Below are 23,739 nucleotides of genomic sequence, written 5' to 3' on the forward strand. Positions count from 1 at the left end.
CAGTTTTGGTCACCACAATGTAAAAAAGATGTGGAGACTCTAGAAAGAGTGCAGAGAAGAACAACAAAGATTATTAGGGGACTGGAGGCTAAAACATATGAAGAACGGTTGCAGGAACTAAGTATGTCTAGTCTGATGAAAAGAAGGACCAGGGTAACATGATAGCAGTTTTCCAATATCTCAGGGGTTGCCACAAAGAAGAGGGAGTCAAGCTATTCTCCAAAGCACCTGAAACTAGGACAAGAAGCAATGGGTGGAAACTAATCAAGGAGAGAAGCAACTTAGAACTAAGGAGAAATTTCCTGACAGTTAGAACAATTAATCAGCGGAACAACTTGCCTGCGGAAGCTGTGAATGTGCTAACACTAGAAGTTTTTAAGAAGAGGTTGGACAATCATTTGTCTGAAGTGGTGTAGGGTTCCCTGCCTAGGCAGGGGGTTGGACTAGAAGACCTCCAAGGTCCCTTCCAACTCTATTATTCTATTCTATTCTGTTCTATTCTATTCCATAGAGGGTTTTTTTCCCCGCTTTACAAATTATCCCGATATAAATTGAAGAACAATCCAATCCCTTTGAGTAGACTGCAATCCCACAGCAACTCAGTTGAAGCCATCAGAGAAGATTCTCCAGTTTGGTGCTTTTCAGATATGTCGGATGTTGGTTTCTTTTCATTGTGGTTTCTTTTGTTCACCCTTGCAGATTAAAACAGAAGACCTCAGCGAGTCCTTGCAAACGTCTCTCTCTTCCAGATCAGGTCACCTAGTCCAGGGATCTGCCATGATGCCTGGTGGACAAATTCCTGGGGTAAGAGATAGCACTCTTCACACATTGAAGCCGAGATGGCAAGTTCAAGAACAGGAGTGGGTTTCCTAGGAGGTCTGTTCTGAAAAAAATGCTTTTAAAGGGTTCTCGTGATCCCAGCTGAGTTGCCTGATCATCAAAGGCTTCTTCTTTTTTTTTTTGCTTTTAAATGCATTTTTTCAGCCGAAGAAAAAATGCTTTTAAAAGTAAAAAAAAAAAAAACCTCTGATGATTGTGTGGCTCAGCTGGGGATGGGGGAGGGGCAGGGATTTTTGCTACCCATTCTCCAAACCACCCACCGCCATCACTACCGGATCAGGCAATCCAGTCCAAACCGGGAGCAGTTCACTCCTGCTTTGGAGGTCAACTAATCCAACCCTTAGCCCAAGGCAGGAGTCCTTAGACTGTCTCGGACCAATGGTTGCCCAATCTCCACATTGGGTCCCTGTGAATAATACGGCTGGATAGCACATTGTACAGATAATCCCTGATTTACAGCAGTTCATTTAGTGGCCATACAAAGTTACAACCGCCCTGGAAAAAGTGACTTATAACCATTTTTCACACTTATAACCGTTGCACCAACACCAAATTCAGAGACGTGGCAACTCACTCCTATTTTTAGCCGTAGCAGCATCCCCCATGATCACGGGATCAAAATTCAGACCAGCTTGGCCCACTGTTTCATATTTATGACGGTTGCCGTGTCCCCGGGGGGGTTACCTGATCCCCTTTTGTGACCTCCTGACCAGCAAAATTGACAAGGAAGCCAGGTTCACCTAACAACCGGGTGACTAACCCCACATCTGCAGTGGTTTTGTGGCAAGGCAGGTCGTAAAACGGGGCCAAGTTCCCTGAACAACAGTCTGGCTTAGCAACCTGAATTTTGGGCTCAGTTGGGGTCATAAGTCAAGCACTGCCTGTACTGCATGAAAGAAACTATCATGTGTCCTAACTTTTGAGCAATGGGCCACCTTTTCTGGTTCAAGATCTTTATTGCCTGAGGATCCTTTGTGTGGAAAAAGGACACTCTCCCCCAAAACAGGGCGGGACCAGAGAACTAAATTTAGTCTGCTTTCATTTATATTTAAATTTAATTAAAATCAAACCGAGTAAAGATGATTATTCTCCAGTCATGCTTAATGATGCCTTAATGTTTCCACTCCTGATGTCACATTAAGAATCACAGTTCGGGCCACACCTTTCGGGGAAAGCCACACCAAGACAGGAGCCCAGGAATTCAGGCAAAGAGCATTGCTGGTTTTGGGGTTTTTTTGGCTTTCGGGTATTGTGTGCATCTGGTCGGGGATTGGGAAGAAGGAGTGATTCCAGGGGTGAAATCCAGCAGGTTCCGACAGGTTCGGGAGAACCGTTAGCGGAAATTTTGAGTAGTTCGGAGAACCGGCAAATACCACCTCTGGCTGGCCCCAGAGTGGGGTGGGAATGGGGATTTTGCAATATGCTTCCCCGGGAATGGGGATTTTGCAATTCCTTCCCCCAGGAGTGGGAAGGGAATGGGGATGTTGCAGTATCCTGCCCCTGGAGTGGGGAGGGAATGGGGATTTTGCAATATCCTTTCCCTGCCATGCCCACCAAGCCATGCCTGCAGAACCTGTGCTAAAAAAAAATTGGATTTCACCACTGGGTTATCCCTAAAAAAGACCTTGGTTAAACAAACAATGGCTTAGCTCAATGAGAGCTGCATGGCCTGGGCTTCTAATGTCACTCCCTCAAGCTAAAAGTGAGCTGACCATGGCCATGCATTTGCAAAAGTGTTGTTATTTAGGGAAGAGGAAGAGGAGAAAGCAGAGAGCAGGAGGGTGTGTTTGAAGCAGAAGAGGGACAGTTGCCCAATGATGGATGGGCTGGATGTGGAAAGGTGTCCTAGTAGTATCTGACTTGTCTTCTTCTCCTTCAGAATGTGAATTCTCTTCATACTTTGCAGCAACTCGTGCAAGTCCCGGGGCCTATGCAGTCTGTCCCGCTATTCTTGCTTTCTCAAGGCCCAGCAGGACAACAAGGTAAGCTGAAGATCTCCAGATGTTGGTTGATTTCTATAATGTCTGTGTTTGAGATTTATAAGGTCAGTGTTTCTCATCCGTGTGGCCGCTTTAAGAGGTGTGGACTTCTTAACGTCTGAGAGTTCAAATCCATGCATCTTAGAACTGCCAAGGTTGAGAAACCCTGGTGTAGATGCTGTTCCCTAGTCCTGAGACATACCCTTAGTTCAAGTCAGGAACTACTTCTTTGAGCTCCTCCCTTTTCAGATGTCTAAGAGTCCAAGGTTTCCTCCAGACAGCAGCAACCTGAGCAACCTTCTCCAGAAGATTTGTAATTCTTGTTTCTAAAGCCTTTTAGTCTTTCCAGGAGCTTCCTGGCAGCAGCAAGGAGAATGTGGAGCTGCTCCAGTGATGGTTGCTAGCAGCTTCTTGCTCAAACCTCTCAGGGACTCTTCTGGATACCAAAACCAACTACACACAGCGAGTTCTCCAACTTGTTCCATCCACCCTTCAAAAAAATTTCTCTGCACATACTATTGTAATTTGTGCCTCAGCAGCAGAATTCCTGGTCCCAAGTAGACACCTTCTACCCAACCTTCATCTCAAGACTACTGAAGGACCTGAAGTTCAGAAGGTCTTATTTCCGTGAGGACAACACTGTTCCCTTAGCCAACCAGATGTTCGGTAACACAACAGCTGTACTTGCTCATCCACTATCAGGTTAGGGATGAATGTGGTCTTATCATGAACAGATCTGGCATTTTGGAATCCAAGATCACCAGCAATCCAGCCCACCAAGACCAAGAACTTGGGTGAGCCACCAAAGAACTCATTTGTCCTACCTTGGAGTGGCCAGCTCAGCACGGTTGTATCTTCTGCTTCCTGGTATCTCCAATGACTTAAAAAAGCAAATGGTTTCAGAGTCAAAGTTCAAAACAAGTCTGCTGCGATGCCTGGAGCCACGGAGTCACGGTTCCATAAGCCACCTGTCAATCTTCTCCTTTGGGGAATGGATGATATCGCCACTCACCTTTTCCTGCCCAAATCTTCCCATCCCACAGGAAGAGATTTTAATATTTAGAATTTATTTATTTGTCAAACATGTGCAAGATAGAAGGTATAAATATGAACATGGACATGAACGAAGGATATGAGTACAAGTAAATGGGGGACACTAGGAAGGGATGGTAGGCACGCTGGTGCGCTTATGCACACCCCCTTTACGGACCTCTTAGGAATGGGGTGAGGTCCACGGTAGACAGTTTAAGGTTGAAGCTGTGAGGGTTTGAGGCTGTAACAACGGACTCAGGTAGAGCATTCCAGGCATTGACCACTCCGTTGCGGAAGTCGTATTTTCTGCAATTGAGTTTGAAGCGGTTTACCTTGAGTTTGTATCGATTGTTTGCCCATGTATTATTGAGGTTGAAGCTGAAGAAGTCGTTGACAGGGAGGATGTTGTAGCAGACAATTTTGTGTACTATGCTTAGGTCAGACCGTAGGCGGCAAAGTTCTAAGTTGTCTAAACCCAAAATTTCGAGCCTGGTGTCATAAGGTATTTTATTGTGAGCAGAGGAGTGGAGGACTCTTCTCGTGAAATTGTATTAATGTCCGATATTCGGTGTAGATTCCAGGCAGATGAGCTGTATTCGAGAATTGGTCTGGCAAAGGTTTTGTAGGCCCTTTTAATTTACCTAGGTAGGCCGAATCAGTCACTATACAGCTAGGAAGCAAAGCCATGGGGCTATTTTTATTTTTTTTTTACGTCTGGCTCATTTAAGATCTTATCTGGCTCAAAGGTTATCAAATTATTAAACAATAGTGTGGAGCAGTCGCCAAGCCTTTCCAGAGCCACCAGGGCTTTTGTGTGTGTGTGTGTGTCTAATTGTGCTGACAAGTGCCCCTGATTTGCAACTTTCCAGGCAGCTGAAACTCAGCCGGTTCCTACCCTGTGGAGGTTTCAACAGTTCTGTTTTGTTTCCTTTCCCTCTGGAGACATGACATCAGGAGGAACGAAGTGAGGGTTTTGCTGAAGGAAGCGCAAGATCAGGATTACGCAGGCCAGGAGTAGGAACCCAAGGGTAATTCGCGGTGACTCAGTTTTCAGTGACAGGCATGAGCAGAATCAAAGAGAGAAGCAACCTAGAGCTAAGGAGACATTTCCTGATAGTTACAACAATTGACTTCCAATCTCTCAGGGGCTGCCCCAAACAAGAGGGAGTCAAGCTACTCTCCAAAGCACCCGAAGGCAGGACAAGAAGCAATGGGTGGAAACTAGTCAAGGAGAGAAGTGACCTAGAACTAAGGAGGAATTTCCTGACAGGGAGAACAATTAATCAGTGGAACAACTTGCCTCCAGAAGTTGTGGGTGCGCCAACGCTGGAGGTTTTTAAGAAGATGTTGGATAACCATTTGTCTGCAATGGTATGACGAATATGATGGTGGACCTATGGCACACATGCCAGAGGTAGCACACAGAGAGCTGTCTGTGGGCACGCGCACCATCGCCATCAGCTTTTCCAGGTTCTACACATGCATGTGTGCCAGGCAGCTGCTCTCTTCCGAGTTCCGGTGCTCCAGCGTGTGCTCCAGTTTTGGCACTCGGGACCAAAAAGATTAACCAACACTAGTATAGGTCTGAGCAGGGGGTTGGACTAGAAGACCTCTAAGATCCCTTCCAACTCTGTTACTCTGTTATACACTTTCCACACACCGGTGTATCGCATAACGCTCGGCTCAGTTTTCACCTCTCTGATGGGCAGAAGGAATAGCTTTGAGAAACAGGAGGAAGCATTGCTAGCAAGACAGCTGTCGGATAAAAGAAACGGAGTCCAGGGCAGAAATGTAATTTGAGAAAGCGTCTCAGCCCAATCAAGGAGAGAAGTAACCCAGAACTAAGGAGAAATTTTCTAACAGAGAGAACAATTAATTGGTGGAACGACTTGTCTCCAGAGGGCTGCGACATCACTTGAAGTGTTTAAGAAGATATTGGACAGTCCTTTGTCTGAAATTGTATAGGCCGTTCTCCTGTTTGAGCAGGGGGTTGGACTAGAAGACCTCCAAGGTCCCTTCCAACTCTGTTATTCTGAAGGAGATGAGTTGGGTGAAAATATACGAGCGATGGTGCTGCCCGAAATGCAGCTGAAATGTGAGTCTGCAACTATCTTGACCTGCCACACATGTTGTGCAACCAGAAGAGTTCCAGCCAGGAGTGAAATCAACTTACTTTCTGAATCAGTTCGGAAGTGCGTGCGCGGACCCTCTGTGCACGTACAAACCCTTCTGAGCATGTGCAGAGCGTAAAAAGCAACAACCGTGCGGGTAGGCGGAGCCTCGCGCTGCTATCGCTACCAGTTCTCCGAACCACCAGCTGCCACATCACTACCAATTCAGCCGAACCGGTCTGAACCGGGAGCATTTCACTCCCGGTTCAGGCCTTGGCTGAAGATTCTGCTGTGCTGCCCTTTTTTTAAAAAAATCAAATCAAATCAAATCAAACTTCAATGCACAACATGTGTACAATGCAATTGAATGAGCCTCCCTTGGTGCAGCCACAGCCCTTCCCCCAAAACACAAAATGCATCTCAGTAAAATCACCCAACCTGTTTTCATCTCACGCAACAATTCCCGACCTGAATAGAGGAGAAGGAAGACACCCGCCAATTTGTCTGTTTGGTGGCAGGCAATTGAAAGCAAGGATGACTTCAGGAGCTGTTGCCTCACCTGTGTCGTCGAGTCGCCTCCAGCGAATTGTCTTATTGTCCCAGCCACGCGCCTGTGAGACAAGGGTAGTGGCCTTTGAGTTGACTTGCCTCAACCTGGTTGGGATGGGTGGGGAAGATGCTATACAGGTAGTCCTTGATTTAGGACCCGAGTGGAGCCCCAAATCTTTGTCGCTAAGGGAGACATTTGTTACGTGAGTATTGCCCTATTTTATAACCTATCTCGCCACAGCTGTTAAGTGAATGACTGCCGTTGTTAACCTAGTCACAGGGTTGTTAAGTGAATCTGGTTTCCCCATTGGCTTTGCTCGTCGGAAGGTCGCAAACGGGGATCGCGTGACCCTGGGATGCTGCGACCGTCATAAATATGAGTCAGTTTCCAAATGTCTAAATTTGTTTACGGGACCACAGGGACACTGCCACGGTTGTAATGGTGGTGGGTTGCTACTGGTTCGCCCCAGTTTGGGTGAACCGGTAGCAGCGGTAGTGGAAGGGTCTGCCCACCCGCTCAGACATCATCAAATGTGCTCTGTGCATGTGCAGAAGCTTCGGTGCATGTATAGAAGTGGCGCACGCGCGAGCAACCCAGTAGCAAAGGTTAGTGAAACCCACCCCTGAGTTGTAAGTGTGAAAAGGGGTCATGCCTCACTTTTTCAGTGCGGTTGCAACTTCTAATGGTCACTAAAGGAATTGTCGTAGGTGAAGAACTGCCCTGTAATTCTAGGTCATTTTCTGAAGACGAAGTTCTTAAGTTTCTTAAGAAACTTTGCTTCTGAATTTAAAACAATGGGATGGAATGGGGTCAAGAGGTCAAGAGTGATTCTCTGTTCTGACATTTTGGTTTCCGCCCCCCGCCCCCAGAATCACAACTGACTTCTTCGCTCTCTTTTTCATTTCAAGCAATTCCTGCTTGTAGCACGTTAGTGATCTGGGGGAAGAAGGGTTAATTTGCACGAGCATCTCTCTCTCTCAAGATGACTAACCAAGTTGTGAAATGTTGCAATGGAGAAAGAGATGGCAAGAGAGACAACCTGTCACCAAAAGAATGGAATAGGGGGAGAAGAAAGGAGGCGTCTATTGGGACTGTGAAATTTGGGATACAACTCAACGACCTGCATCTGGGCATGGTTGGGCTTGGTGGAACCAAAGTATCTGACCAAATTTTTCTCCATCTCTTTCAGCTCTTCAATCAAACCTTCTCTCCTTTCCTCAGCAGCAAAGTGGACTTCTCCTCCCACAGCATGGACACAGCTTAGCATCTCAGGTAAGTCCCATCAACTGACTCGCTGTTGTTGTCGTTATATTAACAGATTAACAGAGTTGGAAGGGACCTTGTAGGTCATCTATCATCTAGTCCAACCTCCTGCCCAAGCAGGAGACCTGACACCATTTCTGACAGAGGGCAGTCCAGTCCTTCTTGAAAGCTTCCAGGGATGAAAGTCCCACAACTTCTGTTCCATGGGTTGACTGTTCTCACTGTCAGGAAATTCCTCCTTATTTCCAGGTTGAATCTCTCCTTGTTCAATTTCCATCCATTGTTCCTTGTCTGGCCTTCAGGTACTTTGGAGAATAGCTTGACCCCCTCCTCTCTGTGGCAGCCCCTCAAATATTGGAAGATGCTATCCTGTCTCCCCTGGTCCTTTTCTTCACTAGATACTAGCCATGCCCAGTTCCTGCAACCGTTCATCGTATGTTTTATCCCCCGGTCCCCTAATCACCTTGGTTGCTCTTCTCTGTACTCTTTCTAGAGTCTCAACATCTTTTTTTATAGTGTGGTGACCAAAACTTTATTCTAGGTGTGGTCTTACTCTATTCTAGGTGTGGTCTTTATAGAGTGGTATTAGTACCTATGGGTTGTCATTTGCTGAAACTCTGTTAAACTGAGAACCAACCTAGATCTAAGGAGAAATTTCCTGAAGTGAGAACAATGAACCATGGAGTGGCTTGTCTCCAGACATTGTGGGGGCTCCATCATTGGAGGTTTTTAAGAAGAGATTGAACAACTAATTTTCTGAAATGGAACAAGGTCTCCTGCTTGAGCAAGGGGTTGGTCTAGAAGACTTCCAAGGTCCCCTCCTAAATTTGGGATTCAGAATAGAGCTAAAATATATATAGGTATAGACCCTATACCTGGAATACTGCTATCATGTCACCCCCTAGTCCTTCTTTCTTCTAGAGAATTCTTTTATTGGCCAAGTGTGATTGGACACACAAGGAATTTGTCTTTGGGGCATATGCTCTCAATGTACATAAAAAGACAAGATACATTCATCAAGAGTCATAAGGCAAAGGTAAAGGTTCCCCTCGCACATATGTGCTAGTCATCCCTGACTCTAGGGGGGGTGCTCATCTCTGTTTCAAAGCTGAAGAGCCAGCGCTGTCCGAAGACGTCTCTGTGGTCACGTGGCCGGCATGACTCAATGCCAGAGGTGCACGGAATGCTGTTACCTTCCCACCAAAGGTGGTCCCTGTTTTGTCTACTTGCATTTTTACGTGCTTTCGAAACTGCTAGGTTGGCAGAAGCTGGGACAAGTAACGGGACCTCACCCCGTTACACAGCAGCACTAGGGATTCGAACCGCTGAGCTGCCGATCTTTTGATCAACAAGCTCAATGTCCTAGCCCCTGAGCCACCGTGTCCCTGTCATAAGGTACAACACTTAATGATAGTCATAGGGAACAAATAAGCAAGCAAGTCATACTAGGAAACAATCAAGAGGTCCATATGAGATTTCAAACTTTCAAAATTCTATAAACGAATCCCCAGTCCTAGAAGAATTGCCCGTGATGAAATCTTTCACCTTGCGGGTTTGTAATCCTAAGGTTGTCAAGCTGGGGTTGACACAACCACTTTCCTGCTTGCCCTTTAAAGGCATCGTCTCTGTCTCTCTCACTCTGTCTGTCTCAGCGTCTGTCTCTGCTTCTGAAATTCTGCAGAGCTCATTAAAATGCCCGGAGGATTAAGATCATTGAACTCCAAGAAAAGTCTTCTTTATGTGCTAGTCATCCCTTGAGTTTCCTTGGCAATACTATTTAAATGGCTTTACTCTTCCTGGGAAGTTTTTCAGCTTTTCAGTCTATCTTACTCAGTGGTGGGATTCAAATAATTTAACAACCGGTTCTCTGCCCTAATGACCAGCTGGGGTGGGTGTGGCCATGGTGGGCGTGGCCAGGAGCGTGATAGGCAGCACTCAGCCTCCTGCACTCCCCCACCCCGGAGCAAAAACGGGAGCATTTTGGATCTAGGAGGCCTCCCTGAAACCTCCCGGGAAGCGAAAACGGGCTTAGGAGGCCTCCCTGCACTTACCTGGGAGCCAAAATGCGGTATGGTGCGTGGGAACTCATGGAAGGGGCGGGGTGAGAAGGGGCGGGGCCAGCCAGAAATTTAACTACCGATTCACCTGAACCAGCCCAAACCAGCTTCATCCCACCACTGATCTTATTAACCTGAGATTGTCGCCCTCCTAATCCTATCCCAAAGTTGATTTTTCCAAAAGGCAACTGGACTTTCTTATTGTTTTCATTGCAATTGTTTCACTTCTCATCCAAGGAGCTGCTTCTGTTCTTCTTGGATGAGAAGCGAAATGCTTTCCCAAAAAAAAACACAACCCAGTTGCTTCTTGGAAAAAGTACCTTTGGGACAACCGTGACCTGGATGATGGAGAATCTCCATAGATCTCCTAATCTTAATGAGATACAACCTTGTTGAACGTCCATGATGGCACCATCCATGAACAAGAGAGACTGAAAAGTAATAGTTGGTTTGTGGGAGCATTAGAAGTTTAATGTCTCTGTGGTTTGGTTTGCCGCTCTAGATCCCATGATGCTCTGCTAATGGGGTGCTCTTCCAGATGTGTCTGGGTCCACGTGGCTGGGAATTCTGGAACAGGTTGTCAAGGGTTGGAGAAGAATGAGATGGGGCTGCAGTGTAATGACAATTCCACCACGGCTTGCATTTTAACAGGCAGTGGGACGTCCTGGACACCCTGGGTCATCATTGGAGCCTCACCTGGAGGCCCCACAGCACTTACAAGTATCCAAACACCTGCCGTCCTCCATGGCAACAGATGAAGCCAATGATTTGGAAGAGCTGGAAAAATTTGCCAAGACTTTTAAACAGAGGCGCATCAAACTGGGGTTTACGCAGGTGAGAGGGGTCTCCGGCCAGCTGGACAATTCAAGGACCTTCAGCTACAGAGGGGGAAAATGGTTTCTGCTCCCAACTGCAGCAGTGCAATGGCACCAGGGGGAAGGCTTTCAGTTCTGTTCTAAGTGAAATAAACTCTGTTATTCTCTCTTCTCTTCTCTTCTCTTCTCTTCTCTTCTCTTCTCTTCTCTTCTCTTCTCTTCTCTTCTCTTCCCTTCCCTTCCCTTCCCTTCCCTTCCCTTCTCTCCCCTCCCCTCCTTCCCTCCTCTCCTCTCCTCTCCTCCCTGCTCTACTCTTCCATCCCATCCCATCCCATCCCATCCCATCCCATCCATCCATCCATCCATCCATCCATCCATCCATCCATCCATCCATCCAGTCTAGTCTATCCTATCCTATCCTATCCTATCCTATCCTATCCTATCCTATCCTATCCTATCCTATCCTATCCTATCCTATCCTATTCAATACCAGTAAAACACACATGTATAGGACGTGGAAAAGGGGGACAAATTCTTGATTTTTGGGAACTTCTCTATAGATGCCACTGGTCCAAGCCTTTTGACTCTGTTTGAATTGAATCCTGCACATTTCCTTCCTTCCTTCCTTCCTTCCTTCCTTCCTTCCTCCCTCCCTCCCTCCCTCCTTCCTTCCTTTCCTCTCTCGCCTATCTTTTCTTTCCTTCATCCGTCCTCTTTTTCTTCCTTCCTTTCCTTACTCTTGTAAACAACCTGTGGATTAATCAACAAAGAACTCTTTTTTTAACAACAAATATATCATTTGTTAATTCTAATTAATTTTTCACTTATTTAGTTGGTTTTTCTAAGTTGTACCCACATGCTCCTTAGAAAGATAATTGTGGCTTTACAGTATTATAATAGCGAGTATAATTAGCAGATCGTCGTTAACCCTATTACATCATTCTATTACAATTATGTGTTACAGTATAATTAATATTTAATGTACTCAAAAAGAAGATGGCCCTGGATTTAAGACGATTCTCCTGCAAAAAGGAACAGGATAATCACAGAGAAGGACCCTACGCAATAGTCAGCCAATAAATCCAGTTTTCTGACATCTTCTCCTGTCCTTAGGGCGATGTGGGTCTGGCTATGGGAAAACTCTACGGAAATGACTTCAGCCAAACCACCATTTCTCGCTTTGAAGCTCTCAACCTGAGTTTCAAGAACATGTGTAAGCTAAAACCACTCCTGGAGAAGTGGTTGAGTGATGCAGGTACGATTATATTTAAGGGGGTCAATAATACTCTGCCTTCTTCAGAGCGGCGTTTACTGGCCGGATGCCCTTCCTAACACCTACGCGGAGCTCACAGCAAATACGGCCTAGAGTTCGATCGTAGGTAGTGGCAGATATTTCTCCCTCTGGGTGCAAAGAGAATATATTTGCTGTGAACTCCACATGGGTGTCAGGAAGGGCATCCGGCCAGCAAACGCTCAGCTCCATTCACTTGCCCCAACTCCACTCTAATGCAAGGGATTACAGGGTCTTTAAAAAAAAACAAAAATGTTCTGCCTTCTTCCATTTCTAACTTTTCATTTATTGGACATTTTCAATTATTTTTGAAATATTTGGGGGGGGGGGTTGGAATGGGAGGAAGGAAGCACATTTTCAATGCCCTGCAGAACTGCCTTAAGAATGCATCCCCATTGAATGCACTTAAATATGCAAAGTCTTTTGGGGGACAATGAAAGGTTTGTAGTGTTTAAACCCACAACTTGTGGGTTGTGTGACTGTGATGAACATAATGAGCCACTAGGGGTCAGAAAAGTGTGTTGAAAATACACTCTATGTCCCAAAATACAGACAAAGTAAAGGAATACGGTGATATCTAACCAGAAAATCATAGAAGATGCCTGCTTTTGTAATCATTAGGAATCCTGCTGAAATATCGTGTTTAACAGCCCAGAAAAATACACAATGACAGACTCGGATCTGCCCCTTTGTAACATTCGGATGGAACGAAGGGACTCTTTCCAATAAAATTACATCAAGTATATAACAGTAACAGAGTTGGAAGGGACCTTGGAGCTCATCTAGTCCACCTCCCCCAGCTCACGCATGGAGACCTATACTAGGGATTCAAAAAGTCACCAAACTGCCGACCTTTCTGATCGACAAGCTCAGCGTCTTAGCCACTGAGCCACCTACCATATTTTTCAGAGTAAAAAATGCACCGGAGTAGAAGATGCAGCTTCTAGTTTTTGGGGAGGAAAATAAGAAAAAAGCTGATTGGCAGCTGGATTGGCCTCCCGGAATAGCCCCAATCAGCTGTTCCCAGATGTGAATTTTAGCAACGGGTTCCTTGGTTGTGAGCTCTGTGCCTGGCTTTTTTTGGCTTTTTTTTTTCCTGCCTCTGAAACTTCTAAAACTCCGTTTCAGAATAAACTTTTTTTCCTGCCTCTGAAAGCCTCTGAAACAGCTTCAGGAAAAAAAGCCTCTGAAGCTCTGTTTGGGGGCTTTTTTTCTGAAGCTCTGTTTGGAGGCTTTTTTTTCTGAAGCTCTGTTTGGGGGCTTCTTTTCTGAAGCTCTGTTTGGGGGCTTTTTTTTCTGAAGCTCTGTTTGGAGGCTTTTTTTTCTGAAGCTCTGTTTGGATTTTTTTTTTCTGAAGCTCTGTTTGGGGGCTTCTTTTCTGAAGCTCTGTTTGGAGGCTTTTTTTTCTGAAGCTCTGTTTGGATTTTTTTTTCCTGAAGCTCTGTTTGGGGGCTTCGTTTCCGAAGCTTCATTTCTGATGCTATTTTCAGTCTCTGAAACCTTTGTTCGAGAAGTTGGGCGGGGCTACATTCAGAGTATAAGACGCGCCCAGATTTTCACCCTCTTTTTTGGGCAGAAAAAGGTGCGTCTTATACTCTGAAAAATACGGTAGCCAGGTTTTAAGTGAATTGCAAAATAAATAAATAATAAATTGGCTTGCCTCTTCTCTCCTCCCCTCCACACAGAGTCCTCCCCCTTGGACTCGTCCGTCAGCAGCCCGAGTTCCTACCCCTCTGTAAGCGAGATGTTTGGGCGCAAGAGGAAAAAACGAACCAGCATTGAAACCAACATTCGCTCCACGCTGGAGAAACGGTTCCAGGACGTAAGCATGGCTACCCTCCCCTTGTGGGTTACATGGGCAGGAGTCCTGGCAGGGATGCTCGAAGCTCAGTGAAAATTGGCCGTTGCATGTCTGCATGTCTGCCAGCAAGAATAAGCAGAAAGACACCATAGACTAGGGGTCCCCAAACTTGGCAGCTTTAAGACTTGTGGACTTCAACTCCCAGAATTCTCCAGCCAGCATAGCTGGCTGAAGAATTCTGGGAGTTGAAGTCCACAAGTCTTAAAGCTGCCAAGTTTGAAGATCTCTGCCATAGACAAAAGACAAGCCAGGATGTAGGAAATGGGCCAGCAGGGAGAAATATGGCTTTTTTTCAACCAATTCAGGACGATTTCCAGCCCGAAGAACCAGTGAGTTGCCAGAAGAGAAGCTTGGAGATGTAGAAGTGACAATTCTCCAGCTTTCCCTTTTTTTTTCCTTCCTTTCATCTCAATGAAAAGCTGTTTCTGAAAAATTGACAGACAAAGGATCCTAGAAATTGGACTCGGCTCCTTCCTTTCTTCATCATTCTTTAGCACCGAAGCTTACAGAGGGAGGGAGGCTGCTCCGCTCCATCCTTCCGTCACTTCTCTTACCGTTGGCTTTCTCTCTGCAGAACCCCAAGCCCAGCTCGGAGGAGATAGCCCTGATTGCAGAGCAGTTGGCCATGGAAAAAGAAGTGGTCCGCGTTTGGTTCTGCAACCGGAGGCAGAAGGAAAAACGCATCAGCTGTCCGATGCCCTCCCCCATAAAGTCACCCCTCTACAACTCCAGACTGGTAAGGGAGACTGGCTGGGCTCCTTTTTCTCTAGGAAGGAGGGAGGGAGGGAAGGGAAGGCAAGAAAGGAAAAGATAACGGGAGAGAGGGAGGGAGGAAGAGAGAGAGGGAGGGAAGGGAAGGGAAGAAAGAAAAAGAAAAGATAATGGAAGGGAAGGAGAGAGGGAGGAGGCAGGGAGGAAGAGAGAGAGGGAGGGATGGCAAGAAAGAAAAAGAACAGATAATGGGAGGGAGGGAGAGAGGGAGGAGGGAGAGGGAGAGGGAGAGGGAGGGGAAGGTAAGAAAGAAAAAGATAAGATAAGAGGGCGAGAGGGGAAGGAGGGAGGGGCAGAAAGAGAGAGGGGAAGGGAAGGGCAGGCAAGAAAGAAAAAGAAGATAACGGGAAGGAAGGGAGGAAGGAAGGAAGGAAGGAAGGAAGGAAGGAAGGAAGGAAGGAAGGAAGGAAGGAAGGAAGGAAGGAAGGAAGGAAGGAAGGAAGGCCATTCAAGACCAGAGACCAGCTCAGGACAACCTCAACCGATCTCATCCTAAGCTGGGAATGAGATGAAGGCCTCCATCAAGGGTTTAAGGAGAAGAGGAGAAGGTTCCTTGGTGGCGGTTCTGCCATGGTCAGTGCAGATGCTACAGACCAGAAGGTTCTTGATCAGCTACACCACCCATAAACACATCCCTCCATCATTTCTTCCCTTCCCCTTCAACATTTGTGGTGGAACAATTCTATAGCGGTACATTTTCCTTGTGAAGTGGTGGAAACCTCCAATTCCTCACCCATCCACTCCCCAGGCTTTCACACTACAATTCCCAGCAGCCTCTAGGACAAATGCCCAGACTTTTCATTCAGCCAGACAGCTGGGAGAGAGGCCACATCTGTAGCCAGCCAGCCAGGAACTCTTCCCACCTGCAACATCTCTGTTTCAAAGACTGTGCCACGACAATGAGGATGACTTTAAGGATAGGACTGGCATCCAAGTGAAACTCTGATCAAGAGCAGAACTTGATAGACCGGAAGGGAGTTCCCCCTGTCCTCTTCCCCCCCCCTTCACCTGTTCCAGGTGTGATATGAGTTCCCCAGCCAGCATGGCTCCTTGTCTTAGATTCCTCAACAGGTCGCAAGCAAGAAGGGCTCCGCGTTGGCTCTGAGTCACTACAAGACCTGGAACCTTTTTCCTGAGTCACTGGCAATGGCATCTTCAAGTGATTCACGCCAGTTGCTTCCTGCCCTGTCTTCTAAGAGTTTAAGAGTTGGGCATCTAAGCAAAGCCAACCGTTCCAGCTTCAACATCAGCAATGCAGAATGTTAAAGCAGTGAACCCCCTACATGCGAATGGATTAAACTACTTCCTTGAACTCTCACTCTGTCAAGGACCTTGAAGTATGCATTTCTAAAGATCTAAGTGCCAGAGCCCACTGTAACAACATTGCCAAAAAGGCACTAAGAGTTGTTAATCTAAGCTTGCGTAGCTTCTTCTCTGGTAATATTGTACTACTAACTAGAGCATGCAAAACATTTGCTAGACCAATTCTTGAATACAGCTCAACTGTCTGGAACGTGCACTGCCTATCGGACATAAATACAATCTAGAAAGTCCAGAGATATTTTACAAGAAGAGTCCTCCGTTCCTCTACTCGCAATAAAATACCTTATGCCACCAGACTCCAAATTTTGGGCTTAGACAATTTAGAACTACATCAACTTCAGTCTGACCTAAGCATAGTACATAAAATTATCTACCACAATGTCCTACCTGTCAATGACTATTTCAGCTTCAACCACAACAATTCATGAGCAAATAATAGATATGTGTAAACTGCTCCAAACTCGATTGCAGAAAATAGGACTTCAGTAACAGAGTGGTCAACGCCTGGAATGCACTACCTGACTCTGTGGTTTCTTCCCCAAACCCCCAAAACTTTAAGCTTAAACTGTCTATTGTTAACCTCACCCCATTCCTAAGAGGTCTGTAAGGGGCGTGCATAAGCGCACCTGTGTGCCTACCGTCCCTGTCCTAATATTCCTTTTTACTTACTCTTTTCATGCATCCAAATTATGTTTATACTTTTACCTGTTATCTTATATATGATTGACAAATAAATAAATAAATATCCCAGAGAGCATGTGGTTCAAAGAATAGAATAGAATAGATATTTTTATTGGCCAAGTGTGATTGGACACACAAGGAATTTGTCTTGGTGCAGATGCTCTCAGCGTACATAAAAGAAAAGATACGTTCATCAAGAATCATAAGGTATAACACTTAATGAGGTTTAGAACAATTCTGTTTGGGCTATAAGTCTCTGGTTGGCCTTAAGATAACAAGGAAGTCATGACTTCTTCAGAAGGGCCATGTGTGGAACTCAAGGACTGGGCAACCTTTAGAGCCCAGAACTTCTAAGAGTCAATCAACCAGATTTATCACCACCTCTTTTGCAGGTTTCTACCTCAGGATCTTTGGGTCCCCTTTCTGCCCACAGTTCCATGCATGGTGCAGGTAAGTTCTACCAAGATATTTTTTATTTTATTTTTCTTTGCTGCATTTGTGTAAGCCTGGCGTCATTCTATATCTTTATTTTCAAAACATTTGTACATTGCGTCATCAAAAGAAACCACCTGGAATTCTTGAGGCGTTTTGGGCTTGGAAAACAGTATCTCTCAATATCTTAGTAGCCAGATTCTGAGGTCTTCACTGATCTAGCGTCAAATGCCAGGGGCAGGAGCTGAAAACTCCAGATGACAACTCTGATTGTGTCATCAAAGCCTTGACTAATTATTTTTCTTACATACCATTTGAAAAAAGAGGCAGGGCATAAGTGAGGCAGTTGCAAACTCCATCTCGATGCCATCTTAACCCTGCCTACAAATTTTGCTTTGCATAGTGAGATGGGCAACATACAAATTGAATGGATGGATGGATGGATGGATGGATGGATGGATGGATGGATGACTGAATGAATGAATGAATGAAAGACTTCTGTGAAGTTAAAACAGCTACTATAACATCTCTGGCTGCAGGACCTCAGCAGTTATCACGACTTTAATGTAGTAAACTGACTTTTCATGTGCAAAATAAAAGTGAGTGTGAGAGAGAAAATTCACATCTTAAAGTTCCAAATATCTACCGACACACACAGACACACAGCCTTACGTCGCTTGTGCTTCCTGATTTTTCTTGATGTTCTTCTCTACTTCCTAGTCTCTTCTTCCTGTTCTCCTGGCCATGCCAGCCGATCCTCATCGCCCGGCGCAGGACTTCACTCCAACAATCCCAGCATGCCTCAGAGTAACTCTAAAGTAGCCATCAATTCATCCAGTTTCAACTCTTCTGGGTAAGGATGGACGTTGCTATTTTGTTATTCTGTGGCGGCGAACGTATCTAATAGCCCTTCGTCCTCCTATTTTTCACATAACAATAACTATGAGGTGGGTTAGGCTGCAAGAGGTATCTCGTCCAAGGTCACCCAACTTCATGTCCAAGGCAGGACTAGGACTCCCAGTCTCCTGGTGAATGGCCCAAAGTCACCCAGGGGGCTTCCATGTCTAAGGCAGGACTAGAACTCCCAGTTTCCCGGTAAACGGCCCAAAGTCACCCAGGTGGCAGGTATCTAAGGCAGGACTAGAACTCCCAGTCTCCTGGTGAACGGCCCAAAGTCACCCAGCCAGCCTTCACATCTAAGGCAGAACTAGAACTCACCATCTTCCGGTTTCTAGCCTGGTGCCTAGATCAAACCGACAGCTATCTCTTAAAGAATGCAATAGTCTTCCAATATTAATTATATATTGGAATTAATATATAATTATATTAAGATTTATGATGACTATAGACAAGCACTGAATTGCTAGCTACACCTTGTAAAATCATCCTTGGAGAAGAATGTTGACATTTCCTTGAAGGAAGATCAGGGGATCATTGCTGAAGCAAACCAATAAATAGGAGAGCACAAATTATAGCTCATCCTCCTGAATTCATTCCCTGCCGTTGAGTGATTCACTACTATTTTTTTTTTCCTTGAGGGGAAAAACACTTGACCATTCCACATCAGGCATCATCACCCACTCAGTCCCATCTTGCCCCTTGAGGTGCCCACCTTCCTGAGAAAACAAATTAGCATGGCATGGCATGGCATAGCATAGCATAGCATAGAATATTGGAATGTAGAGTGGAGTAGAGTAGAGTAGAGTAGAGAATAGAATAGAATAGAATAGAATAGAATAGAATAGAATAGAATAGAATAGAATAGAATATTGGAATGAAGAATAGAGTAGAGTAGAATAGAATAGAATAGAATAGAATAGAATAGAATAGAATAGAATAGAATAGAATAGAATAGAATGGGTGTTGGTCTTACCTGATACACCCCTTTTCTGTTGAGAAGTCGTGACTCCAGTGCATGGGTATCACTCTGTCTTCTGGCTCTATGGACAGGGTTCAAACTTAAGAGACGCCCCCTTTGTAGACCTCCCACTTTCAACTCTGTCCTGAGCTCGTGAGGACATTTTCTGGGTTTACTCCTGTGTGTATAGAATAGAATTCTTTATTGACCAAGTGTGATTGGACACAGAATGAATTTGTCTTTGCTGCATATGCTCTCAATGTACATAAAAAGAAAGGATACATTTGTTAAGAATCATAAGGTACAACACTTAATGACAGTCATAGGGTACAAATAAGCAATCGAATCATACTAGGAAACAATATAAATCGTAAGTATACAAGCAACAAGTTACAGTCATACAGTCATAAGTGGAAAGAGATGAATGGTGGGAACTATGAGAAGATTAATGGTAGTGCAGATTTAGTAAACAGTTTGACAGTGTTGAGGGAATTATTTGTTTAGCAGAGTGATGGCATTGGGAGGGAAAACTGTCCTTGTGTCTAGTTGTTCTGGTGTGCAGTGCTCTGTAGCGTCGTTTTGAGGGTAGGAGTTGAAGCAATTTACATCCAGGATTTATGTTTTATATTTATTTTGCCTTTCCTTTTTGCAATTTATGTTGCCTTTGTGTGTTTCAGATCATGGTACCGATGGAATCAGCCGACTTACCTCCATTAAAACATCACTCAGGAAGAACATCCAGAGCTCCCGGTTTGTTTTTTTCCTCTGTAGACAAAAAGAAAAGAAAAGAAAAGAAAAATTGGGAGAGACGTCACTTCTTTCCATGCACGACTCCTCCGGGAGGTGTTCCTTCACGTTTGGCACATTGGCATAGATGACTTTGGGCAAAGCCAAATCTCCCGTCGCCCGACCGATGCAAACCGAACTCTCAAAAGAAACTCGAGCTACAACGGGTCCCTCTTTCTCTCTCGGCTCGAGACGAGGCGGTGTGTGGTGTGTTCGTGCGTCCCCTATAAAAAACAAAAGCCCACCAGCTTGCCAGCATCTTCTGCAGAAAAGATGTCCCTTCTAGGCCCAGACAGGCCCTTGAGGATTCCCTAATCTGAGCCAAAGTTGGCCAAATTATTTCATTTTAAGGATTGAACGGTCCTCTTGATCCCTTGTTCCTCTTCAGGGGGGGCGGAGAACAAAGCGATGAATGGCCCCTTGTCGGTGTGAGGTGCATCTAATGTTAGCTACTCAACATTTTGAAGTGCATTTTTTTTTAGCAAGGGGTGGGGAAGGGGGAGGGGGTTGTTCGTTCTGCAGGTCTATCAGGGTGAGAATCCATAGCCGGGTGGGGTTGAGAAGCAACAGGGCAGAAATAAACCGATGCGCCATCTTCTAGGCTTCCAAGGGATGGCGTGTTGGGATTCTGGGCAGTGGTGAAATCCAATTTTTTTTTTTACTACCGGTTCTATGGGCGTGGCTTGGTGGGTGTGGTGTGGCTAACCCAAGTCGTCCTCTTTGCTTGAGCTGCTCTTGCCTTCTGGCAGCTCTTCTCATGCTGTCGTGTCCCACTCCTCCGCTGACGGCCGGGTCAGGTAAATCCTAATCAGGCGTGCCTCTGCAGCTCTGCCAAAGTCCTAGCAAAGTCCTCAGGGCAGGCAGGAGACCAGAAAGTGACTTCAGCAAGATATGTTTAGACTTTGCCTGACTCAGAGAATGCCAGAAAGCAGGTCCTTTATATAGGCCATGGGGTGTGGCTCCATGACTCAGCACTTATCCAGGCCTGCCCCTCCCTTCCTTCTGTTGCCTCCGCCTATCAAGTCTTCTGACGCGAGGGTCACTCCAGTCTGCAGCTGTTGGCAATTGACCTCCCTCAGGCTCACATGCTGTGGAGGAGGGGGAGGGGTCTAGTTGCTCCGTTTGCCTGGGCATGGAGCCAGAGCTGGGGGCTGGAGATACTTCCTCCTCTTCAGCCTGTCTGGGCATGGAGCCAGGGCTGGGGCCGGGAGGCATACTAGGACATTCCTCCGTGTTCGGAAGCAGATAAGAAGGCCCCGGCTGTGGTGAGATCGGACGAGACACAACACATGCGTGCATTGGGAACAGGCTCCTCCTGTTCCTCTGCCTCACTACTATCAGTCTCTGGAGGCTCTGGAGTCCGCACCTCACTCTCCGATGGCCCTGGCCCCACCGCTGCCTCATCACTGTCCGACTCCGTTGCCAGCTCCGCAGGCTGCTGGCGGACCACAACAATGTAGACATCTCCCTTTTTTCCTTGTGCACATGGATAGCCCTCGACTAACAGTCATAATTGGGATCGCTGCTAAGCAAGGGGAGGGGGGTTGGTAAGTGAGCTGTGCCTGATTGTACAAGCCTTTTTGCCATGGTCGTTAAGTGAATTGTGCAGTCATTAAGCAAATCCCGCTTCCCCTATTGACTTTGCCTGTGGGAAACTGACCGGGAAGGTTGCAAAATGGCACAACCCTGAGACACGGCAACCTATGGGCTGCCAAACGCCCTGATTTTGATCAGGTGACCGTGGGGATGTTGCAGCGGTCGTAAGTGTGAGGACTAGTCATAGGTCACTTTTCTCAGTGCTGTCGTAACTCTGAGCAGTCGCTAAACGAATGATTGTAAGTCAAGGGCTGCCTATGGTTTCTTTTTTTAGTACCTTTCCAGGAGAAGTTGCAGTTGACTGGATGTCCGGTCTCAAAGGGTCTGGTCAGTTTCACCACTTCCTTTGTGAGGGAAGGAAAACTTTACTCTCCAGGTGTAGCTTCATTTAGAGCCATGTGTCTCTGCTCCAGTTACGTTCCTCCGGTTTCCAAGCTTTGCAGCGCTACGTGGTGGGGAAGAACAGGAATGGGCGACTATGGCAACTTTACAATCTGTGGACTTCAACTCCCAGAATTCCTGATCCAGCCATGCTGGCTCAGGAATTCTGGGAGCTGAAGTCCATGCTGATTCAGGAATTCTGAGAGCTGAAGTTCATGCTAGTTCAGGAATTCTGGGAATTGAAATACATGCTGGCTCATAAATTCTGGGAGTGGAACTCCATGTTTGTTCAGAAATTCTGGGAGTTGAACACTATGTTGGCTCAGAAACTCTTTGAGTTGAAGTCCATGCTGGCTCAGGCATTCTGGGAGTTGAAATAAAGTTGTGAAGCCAACCAGAAGTTGATCTGGAGGATCTCCTTGGAATGCTAATTTCTTTCCTTGCAGGGTCCCTCAACCTTTGCAAGTTTGCAAAGAGTGAGATGCTGCAGGTGAGGTCTTGAAGACTGGAAAAGAAGTGGGGGAAGCTGCAGGAAGGCGGGGTGGGGAGAGGAAGGAGAGAAGGAACATGAAGTCTTTAAAAATAGCCGAAGGGAAAGACTTAAGCAGCTGCTTATCTTCGTGTCTCCTGTAGCTGCTATTCATCAAAATTTCATGCGTGTGCCCCCTGCCGTATCAGCCTAGCAGGAGAGACTGCTAAAAGCAAGCCTTCTTCTCACTTCATAACTTTCAAACATCTCGGCCTTGCGTTGCTGTTTCTGGAAAGTCGGACGTTGGCTCCAGTGGTGGGATTCCAAAACTTTTACTACTACTACTGTGGGCATGGCTTGGTGGGCGTGGCAGGGGAAGGGTACTGCAAAATCCCCATTCCCTCCCCACTCCAGGGGAAGGGTACTGCAAAATCCCCATTCCCTCCCCACCCCACTAACCTACTTTCCAGCTCCGTTCTCCTCTGCAGGGCAACAAAAGAAGACCCAGCTGATCAGCTGGAAGGCAGCAATCGACCAACCACGCCCATCAGCTGGGAAGGTGGGAGGCAGCAAACAGATTGATTGGGTGCCCCAGCCTTACAGGCTAAGCCTCCCTGCAGCCCCCTGGGAGCAAAAACGGGCTGCGGGGGGACTCATGGAAGGGGCGGGGCGGTTGGGGGTGGGGCCAATCAGAGGTGGTACTTGCCGGTTTGCCAAACTACTCAAAATTTCCACTAGTGGTTCGTCAGAATCAGTCTGAATCAGCTGAATACCACATCTGGTTGGCTCCTCTGTAGGGTGACTGGGAGGAGGGGAAGAGGGGTCCCCACCCCACCCCAAAAATTGTCTTGCTTGCTTCTTGAAAAATTAAGCTGACTTGGATGATTCTCACGCTAGAAGGGTTGTTGTTGTTGTTGTTGTTGTTGTTTTTATTTGAGCTAGCTCATTGCCAGGGAGGGAAATGAGGGTGGGCTGGAAAATTCTGCATACTTCCCACCCGCCCTCAAAAAATTGTTGATAGATTCAGATGGCTTTTCAGCCCTGCTTTCAGGACTTCTTTTAAAGGAGGGGGAAAAACTTTGGATACCTAAAATTTTAGGTAGAGTGTGAAGTTGAGGCATCCTGGTTTGCAAATGAGGGAGCCAGATGTGTGTGTGTGTGTGTGTTTGTGTGTGTGTGTGTGTGTGTGTGTGTGACTGGGTGTGAATGCCCTGCCTTTCGGCACACAGATCCTTAACCAGTGCTCTGCACCCTTCCTGTCACTGCAGTGCCACTATTTTGCTGCCAATATCCAGTGGCGCAATCTCAGAGTGTTGGGAGAGGTGTAAATGGGAAGACTGGGACCTGCGAGGATCCACAGGTTGCCTTCTTTTGATTCACAAGAAAGCTTTGCAAGAGGTCTCAATTCAACGCTACCAATCCCTGTAATGTTAACATAAGCAGATTAATAAATTTCTGCACTTGCATTTAATGCAGTCCTTGGACTATTTTATCAACACTTCCAATTGAAGTCTTCCTCTTTTTTTTTTTTCTTTTATTTATGGAGGGCAGACCATGAACAAGGGTGTCATATTTGGGCTAGGAAAAAATCCCAGCAATCACACTAGAGGGCAGCAAAGAGCTACCAAGAACTCTAACCCTTT

General features: G+C 46.2%; 1 protein-coding gene across 2 annotated transcripts in view; it reads left to right on the forward strand.

Moving 5' to 3' along the window:
• The window catches only part of POU2F3 (POU class 2 homeobox 3), an 89,428-nt gene extending 65,866 nt beyond the window's left edge, over positions 1 to 23,562 (forward strand). For both annotated transcript variants that reach the window (XM_058194781.1, XM_058194782.1), the window contains 10 exons: positions 700 to 804; positions 2,720 to 2,822; positions 7,702 to 7,784; positions 10,484 to 10,666; positions 11,761 to 11,902; positions 13,624 to 13,760; positions 14,374 to 14,535; positions 16,967 to 17,024; positions 17,727 to 17,859; positions 19,542 to 23,562. In XM_058194781.1, the coding sequence (XP_058050764.1) occupies positions 700 to 804; positions 2,720 to 2,822; positions 7,702 to 7,784; positions 10,484 to 10,666; positions 11,761 to 11,902; positions 13,624 to 13,760; positions 14,374 to 14,535; positions 16,967 to 17,024; positions 17,727 to 17,859; positions 19,542 to 19,581 (1,146 nt within the window). In that variant the 3' untranslated portion in view covers positions 19,582 to 23,562. The remainder of the gene's footprint in view (positions 1 to 699; positions 805 to 2,719; positions 2,823 to 7,701; positions 7,785 to 10,483; positions 10,667 to 11,760; positions 11,903 to 13,623; positions 13,761 to 14,373; positions 14,536 to 16,966; positions 17,025 to 17,726; positions 17,860 to 19,541) is intronic.
• Positions 23,563 to 23,739: the final 177 nt, after the last annotated feature.

The sequence above is a fragment of the Ahaetulla prasina genome, chromosome 9 (genome assembly GCF_028640845.1).
Source record: "Ahaetulla prasina isolate Xishuangbanna chromosome 9, ASM2864084v1, whole genome shotgun sequence".
Lineage (NCBI taxonomy): Eukaryota > Metazoa > Chordata > Lepidosauria > Squamata > Colubridae > Ahaetulla > Ahaetulla prasina.